This window comes from Neopsephotus bourkii, unplaced genomic scaffold (genome assembly GCF_033783945.1).
Source record: "Neopsephotus bourkii isolate Nb327-2 ecotype Australia unplaced genomic scaffold, CSIRO-AGI_Nbou_v1 NB_207, whole genome shotgun sequence".
In the NCBI taxonomy this organism is placed as follows: domain Eukaryota; kingdom Metazoa; phylum Chordata; class Aves; order Psittaciformes; family Psittacidae; genus Neopsephotus; species Neopsephotus bourkii.
In genome coordinates, this window is record NW_026900719.1 from 1,746,776 (window position 1) to 1,755,101 (window position 8,326).

General features: G+C 44.1%; 1 protein-coding gene across 2 annotated transcripts in view; it reads right to left on the reverse strand.

The window, feature by feature from the left end:
• Window positions 1-5,625, reverse strand: part of LPCAT1 (lysophosphatidylcholine acyltransferase 1) — a 59,094-nt gene extending 53,469 nt beyond the window's left edge. Inside the window, exon 1 of one of the 2 annotated variants that reach the window (XM_061344322.1) lies at window positions 5,286-5,625. In XM_061344322.1, the coding sequence (XP_061200306.1) occupies window positions 5,286-5,402 (117 nt within the window). In that variant the 5' untranslated portion in view covers window positions 5,403-5,625. The remainder of the gene's footprint in view (window positions 1-5,285) is intronic. The other variant, XM_061344323.1, reaches the window with a different exon arrangement.
• Window positions 5,626-8,326: the final 2,701 nt, after the last annotated feature.

Here is an 8,326-nt window from a genome sequence, read left to right on the forward strand (position 1 = left end):
CTTCTTTCCCTAATGCAGATCTAGTCCTCATGCAGCTCAGTTTCCTATTGATCAGTTCCTGCTTCCTCTCACTTCTCAAAACAGCTCAATAACTGATTCAACCTGTAGCTGCACATCTCTGTAGACCTAGGGTAGAGGCAGCGAACACACAGCAGGAGAAAAGCCTAAGCTACCAGCCCATTGCAATGTTAGATTGTACAGTGATGGTTCCACTTGGTACCATCATCTTATAACAAACATGGTCTCATTCCCTGAAAGCAGTCCCTTGATGGTTTGCTCCATTTTGCAGAATTGAAAGAAGGAATTTCTTTCTTAGACTAATTTCTCAGATTAACCAGTACAACTTCCTGAAGTGCAGTGGTCAGATGAGCACTGAAGTCATAACAACTTGTGCAACCTGCATCCAGCCAAGACCACCATGACTTACAGGAAACAGGGAAGCATTCCTCTGCAAACTGGAGAAGAGAGTAGCTGCCTTCTAAGTTTGTAAAATTAGAAAGACCAGCTGTCAAGAAAAAAGGGAAACAAAATGCAGGTGAAGACACAGTCCTCTGCAATTCACACCCTCTCCCTTCCACTTCTCCAAGTATCCTCCTATACCAGGGCAGAGCTGAATGGCAAGCGACTGGTCCTTTGCATCTTTGTAGCAATTCCTTATTATCAAGATCATGCTGGAGACACATCACAGAACTGGAGCAGCAGTTGCATGCACAAGATCAGAAAAGATGGCATGAATGTGCAGAAAAGGCCTCTTGGTCTTCTGTGTCCAGAGACAGCAGTTGTAGCAATGGACATCAAGAAGCAGTTCCAGCAAAACAGGTGTAATATCTGGCTGTGACACCAGCCTCCTTTTTAGCAGGCAGTCATGAAGGACCTATCTGCACAAGAAATTTAGGAGACAAGTATGTCTGGCCCCTTTAAAAGGCTAGGAATCAACAAAGACACTAACATTTGAATGCAGTTCAGTTTACATCTACATTCAGACACCTTCCAGGGTAAGAAAGCTGTAACACCTACATAAAGTGTCAGACAGAAAAAACAAGATCCTGTCCCTGCCGACCACTGTACTGAATGCAGGAGATACACACTCTTGGTCTGACCTTGTCAAGGCATTTCTGTGATTATATCTCTACATATTTAGGACATTCACCCAAACATGTTTTCTGTTAAAATTAGAAATTCTATCTGGTAATAACTTGTATATAAACACCCATGTTTTGAATACATTAAAACAACCCCTAAAATGTTCATCTATCTAGAGCTCTAACCTATGAGGTTCAGCTCATGACCAGTTTTCTCAAGAGGTCATTTAACATTTGCTGGTCTACAGGATTCTACTTAAGTTTTCAGAAGTGGCAGCATATGCTGTGAAAGACTCAAGGAAGACAGCAGGAAGGGAGAGGATGGTCTTACAGCTTGTAACAGAAGGCTGCCCTGGGAAATTGTACTACACTCTTCTGTCAGAAAGGCTTCAATCTGATGTAAGGCAAGTAATTTAAACTAAATAGGTATTGTATGTTCTCCCCATTTAGAGACTCTGCATTCAGATTTGAGTTTGAACTTACAATTGAAGTATAAAATATGAACTTAAATCCTTTTTAAGTTCTCCAGCATATCAGGCCACACATATCTAAACACTAAGCAAGAGAATCACAGAGCACCCTTGTCTCCTCTTTATGTCTCTATTTCCTGGCTTGAAAGTCAGTACCATACCTCTTATGCACAAATAAACTTAAAGACACAATCTTTGAAATTAGTAATACAATGAGAAACATTATTAAAATCAGCTTATTCACAACAAATTTTCCATTACTAACTACAAATTAATGGTTACATATTGAACAAACAGAATAATGAACTGCACATGTAGCATGATAAAGGTTTTGATTTTTCTTTTAAATATGTCAGACAGAGACTACATCTTGCCCTACACTTTTACTTCCTCACTATTATCATTCTTACAGCCTCAATTCACCAAAGATGGCACTGAAGGAGCTAGGAATTCGTCCCTCAACAGTTCTCTTATTACCCACTTTCCCACTCTGCAAGTTCCCCAATTGACATAATCATGGAGATAAATACCAGAGTAGAAAGCTTCATGTGCAACTAAGCCAATCTAACAGATCATTGCTGCTGAAGAGCATGGTCCTGTTCACTGTTCGCCAATCCTCCCCTTGAGTCAGCTCAAGCACTATCTGAACTTGCAAGGAGACAATACAGCTCATTAGAGTGAAGAAAAGCAATCCCAGCAAAAGAAAACAATCAGAATATAGAAAACCACAATAATATGCTGGTTTAATGAGACAAATCAGCTCACCAAGGCACCAAAGGAACACCAGCACTGGTGCAATAAAAGGGCCATAAACTATAGAAGAATGGAAAATGGTGTTGTATTGTATTTTCAAGTGGCACGGAAACAAACCTACAAACACTTTGTGATAACTACAGTAATGCTTCTGCCTGTTCTGTAGAGATAACTAGAATCAAGAGCTTTGACTTACGTGTTAAGTGTCCAGAAGATGATAATGAACCAAATTCATGGCTAATGAAATCATGTCTGTCTCTTTCAGAAAGGGTATTTTTATTATAGTACTGAAATAAAACAGGTAGCTGCAAGAATGATCCCCACTGTCTCCCTCTGATCAGAGTAAAATAGCCATTATATCTATAGGAAGCATGAGGCTCAGGTCTCAAAGAGCCTTATTGCTTTTACACTCCTGTTATCTTCCCGCTTTTATAAAGTCAACAGAAGATGATGTGAACAATTCCTTAGCACTCAAATGGATTTTTGTTGTTATTCTTCGTTGCAGTTGTTTTGTCCTCTACATATTTATTTTCTTTCCCACACTCCCAGAGTCTTGGGCTAAAATGCACTAAAATGCATTTACTGTGAATCGTATTAATGAGTAAAAAACCCACCCTATTGCAGAGTGCAGGATGTGGGAAAGATGAGGAGGTAGTGAAAATAATGGGACTATCTGACAGACAAAGCAGCCTTGTTTCCCACTCCCCTGTGCTCATCAACCTCTTCACATACCTCCAGTCCCCACATTTCTAACCTTCTGCAATAAGCTTTGCAATCCCAGAACTCACTCGTTAGATTCACAGGGGATACAGAAAAACCTGTGATACAGTATGTGCCTACAGCTGAACAGGAAGTGAGTTCAGCTGTAATACTTCATACCAAACCCTCAGTAAAAGGCCAAGACTGCATGGAAGAGAACGCACACTGCTGTGATTCACTGTAAAGCAGCCTCCCCATTCAAGAAGTCTCCCTTTCTGGGAGAGCAGCATTTCTCAGAAGTGGAAGCGTTCCACAGCTCTTCAACAGCCTCTATGTCAAGCACAACTTTTAATCAGTGAAGAGGTTAGGAGAGCATGATAAGGAGCAGAAGAAAATCTATCACAGTTCTGTACGTCAGCTTGTGTGCTTTTTCCTCAAAGGAAACTGCAAAAATATGACTGGAAGAGAGGCTGGGTTGAAGAACTCCGTGCCGCTGCACATCAATAAGCACATCTAAAAAACAAAACCAAGCCACACTCTTTTGTGGGGCTATTCCTTTAGTCCCTGTGCTGTAAAAAAAACCCACTACAGAGCTTTAGACACATCTTACAGTTTTTTATTGAAAATAACATTCTTGAAATACAGTGGCAAAGCTTATGTCTCATATAGACATGCAGGGCAGCCCACACAGAAGGCAGAAGTCACTCTGCTGGTGAAGCAGCTAAAGGGTCTGTTAGGACTAAACAGATGAGCAATGCTAGTAGCTCCTATGAGATTCAACACTGCAAAAACTGTGAAATCAGCACTGTGCCCTCTCAACAGCATATTTAAGATTGCTTATAAACAAGCAAGTAGAAAGCTACATTAAAAGATACATTAACACCGCAAAATAAAACACTGTTATTGTTACAATTAGATACAATCCCAGTCCATATGAATGCATGGAATCTTTGCTTCTCTCTGGTCCCTGTAAGACTTCTGCCTCATTAATTACTTAGAAGCATGACTTAAGGAACAAAGTAAGGTTACACTGAAAAGAAACCATTACAACTATGTGATTTATTGAGGAAGCTCTAGGTATAAACTGAACAAGGCAAATGGCACAAACCTTTTCTCCCTTCTCCCATTCAAACAACAATTTATCAGTAAACATAACCACATACCAGGAAACCTGATTTAGAAAAGTAAAAGCCTTTTCACTGGAGTCTACTATGAATTCCTTGGCTGCCAGATGCTTAACATGAGGCGCATTCCAATGCTTTGTATGTCAGGCCAGACATGTCTTGTGTTAAGTCTCTGGACAGCAACAGGACAATGCAACAATCAACTTCACTCAGAACGTAGATTAAATTGAAGTTGGATCTAAAGCCCTTTGATTGGAGAGGTTCAGTATTAGTGGATCTTAATTTCCATGTAGGCTGTTAGGCCCCCAAAACAACAGCTTTAAGGAACTGAAGCATTACAGTGATGAAAGTAATAGAAATGGCCAACCCTTATTAGGTGAGCCTTTGATGGCACTTCTTCATCCAGCAAGTGACCCAGATCTTAGCCTAAGACAAGGACCATGCACTCTGAATATCCAGCCACCTACAGCTCATCACACGAGGCAACTGAGGCAGAGACCAACTAACAAACAAGAAGCCACACAACTGCAAATTTACATTTTAATACCAATTCTCGTCATCTTACAGCTGCCTGTATAGTGGGTGAATTATGCCACAGGGATCATTTACCCAGGGCCAAACTTCAGATGCACAGGATGCCATGGCCCAAGCATACCTTAACTTGACGCTGGGAAAAGAGGGCCTTCAGAGCACTGTTTCCCTACCCCCATTAAAGTAAAAACAACCCCCACCCCAACAAACAAAAACAACCAAAAAACCCAAAACCAGCAGCAACAAAACCCAGAAAACCAACAAAACAAAACACAAAACCAATTAAAAAAATATGTAGTTTATTTTTAATCGTTTAAAGCAGGCGGCGGTGCACAAGTTCAGAGCACGCCTTGCCAGCGGCGGGCGCCGGCCCCGGGAGCCCCTGCGCCCCACGGTCACCACCAGCCCCCGCCCGACCCGGCCACCGCACCACGCTGCTCCCGCCCGCCCGCCCGCCGCAGCCCTCACAAGCCCGGCTTGCGGGCAAGCACGCACGCACACATGCCCCGGTTTGCCCCGGTCTCACAAAGCGCCGGGGGCAGGATGAGTGCCCCCGCCCGCTGCGGGGGACGCGCGGAAGGCGGCGGGAAGGAGGCTGAGGGAGGGCAGGCCCTGCGCGCCCCTACCTTGGCTTTATCCAGGGGGCTGAGGCGCAGCTGGTGCACGAAGGGGCTCCGCGGCGGCGGCCCGCGCTCCCGGCTGCCGGCCACGCAGCATCCCCGGCCGCGGCTGCTCAACTTCATGGCGGGGCAGGACTAGGCGAGGCGCGGCCCAAGACGGGAGAGGGAGCGGACGCTACAGAGCGACCGCTAGTCCCCGAGTAACGGCAGCAGGGAGGGAAGGAGGCAGGCGAGCACCGGCAGCCAGCTCACTCGCCACTAGACGCCGGCCCCCGCCCTCCTGGGTGCTCCGCGCATGCGCGCTGCGCGCCGGCTACAGCGGAGCGGTTGGGCCCATGTTTCCGCGTCGGGTTGGTGGAGGAGTAGCGGGGTAGTGTGAATGCTGTGTGTGCGCGCCTACCCACCCGCCCACCCTCCCTCCGGCTGTTCTCAGGGCATGGTGGGAGGGTGGTCTCGCCCGCTCTACCCCTTGAGGCGTCGAGGGACCGTGGTCCCTGTCCCTACTAGCGGGCGGCCGCGAGGGGAGCCCCGTGTTAGGGCGGCTGAGGGGGAGCCAGCGGCCTGGGGCTGCACCTCTGTCGGATGCAACTGCTGGGCGTGGGGCAGGTGAGGGGAGCTTGAAAAACGCCAAAGGGAAGTAAAAAGTGTTGAGGGGAGTCTGACTGAGGTGCAGGTGGGTCTTAGATGCTGGTGCAGTAACGACATGGCAATCGATAATACTGAAGATCTCTGCCGCATCTGGATGAAGCAAGGTGTGCTTGCATCACCTCTTGTTTGTAGGGTCTGTGGGGAGTCTTCTCTTCCAAGCACTCTTGGGTGGTTTGTAATGAAGAGTCTAGCTAATTGGACCCTGGGATCTTGGCAGGGCTGGCAAACGAAGTAGCTAAGCTTGGGGTTTAATAAATCTTTATTGAGAAATAAAGAGCGCTTGTGCTCCACCCATTGTCAAAAGATCAAGCAGAATGACCTGTACAGTTCTTGACTGTTTAAAATCAACCACAAGCAAAACAGTGGAAAAGACACGCGAGCCATTTGATAAATATGAAACATATCCTTATTATCTCACAGGTCTTACAAAACAGGCCTGATAGCCTTCTTCAGTGACATTCAAAGGTAAATTGATAAAAGTAACTGGAAAAAATTCATGACTGCAGTTGCTAATAATTAAGCTTAAAAATGTAAAATGGTCTGAGTCCATATATCCTTCCAGTGGCTAATGCTATTAAACACTGGATGTGTTGAACAGATACATGGTTTCTGACTTGAAAAATTAGAAAAATTTCAGATGTTAATTGTCATCATATTGGGGGTTGCAAGGTTTTGCAGGCTCAGCGACTTTTAAAGATTTTTACCAAAGATCCAAAAGAAACTCGTTGTTAATAAAATCCATGGGTGTGCTAAATGGTAACTTAGTCAACTACTGTGAGAGCAACTGCAGTGTCATCTGGACAGCTCAGTGAAATTAACACTTTCACACATGCCTTTGCAGCCAGACGTATATATATTCCCAAGAATACAAGCCATACCTTCGGAATGAGAGCTTATGTTTTGGAAAAGATGGTCTAAAAACAGTTGCAAGCAAACTGTTACAGATAAAGTCCCGGTGCGTTGTGTCCAGGGTGACTGTTGGACTTACAGTCCAATCCTGGTAAGGACTGGTGTACAGGAAATCAGTTACTGTGTGTGTTAATGAAAGATACTAGAATAAAGTGTGTAGCTCAGACATTAAAGATCAGGTGGTGCTGGGCAGTACTGGAGCAAACTTCTTACAACAATACATTAAAAAAGCTACATCAATTTAATTTGTCAAAAAGGATCTGCAAGAGATGGCTTTACTGCAGTGTTCAAATCCCTTCCAGAGGAAAAAGTACCACATGCCAAAGCTTTTTAAAATGGCAGAAGATTTGTAGAGGAAGAATCAGTGGTTGGGAGCTGAGATAACTTACTGCAAATGATAAATGATGGTTTAATGATAAACAAGCTTCTTGGTTCACTTTGGGACTAGTGATAAGACTTCTTGGAGTATGTGATCCAGTGATCCCTTTTAACCTTAAACCCTCTAAAGCATTTTAGCTGCATTCCAGATGATTTGGCTGCTCTCTCGTTTTCTCCTTCTCCAGTGACTTCAAGCCATATGAGGCTGATTTCAATAATAAACGACAGATTACTTGAAGAATGAAGCAGAGACTCCCTCCAACAGGGCCCGCATGCCACGTAGCCAGGGAGGAGCTCACTGTAGCTTCCCACAAGGATCTGCTCTCTCATGAATCTCTCACATGGGAGGGCTCCAGCACACGCACTTATTCCCTGACTGGTAGGGATAGGACATAAAGTGTGATGAGGGTATTGAAGATGTTCAGCTGGAAGTTGTTAGTTTTCTAAAGCCAGCTTCCAAAAATGATCTAATATTACTATTAGCCACATAAGAGTTTTTGGTATTTGTAGCATCTTCCACAACTGTAAAATCAAGTGGAGCATTAGACACCTGCCTGCTCCTTTAGCTCTTAAACCTTCACTGTTAGGGTAGCTGTTCTCTATTATTGAGTGTACAAACAGTATTCTAATTTTTTATCACTTCTATGATGGTTTCCTTAATTTCTTATTACCACATGTGTACCAACTGAAAAAGGTTCCAGGAGACTCTGTAGATTTAAAGGACTCATTTGTTGGGTAGGAATACTGTTCCATTATTTGTAATTTGATGGCCATCTTCTAGGTTGTTTTAGATTCCATGAACTATTTGGAGGTTAAGAGGTGCTTCCCTGGATTTTGTTTCTCATTTGTTTTCTTTAAAATTCTGCTATGATCTGTATAACTTAAGAGAGGTCACTTAAAATGCACAGCCATTTGCAGAAATGTGTTTCCCCACCTCTGCAGTCCCTTTAATCTGCAAGTGTAAAAAGATGGAACTAAGCCCTGTTTCTCGTGAAAGAAAATTCACCAGTGAAGGCAGGAGCTGAGCATGAGCCCTGGAACAGGGGCAATCCTGTGGCAGAGCTTGAATGGGAAAGGCAGGCTGGGAGTCTGCAAACAAACCGGTTTATCAT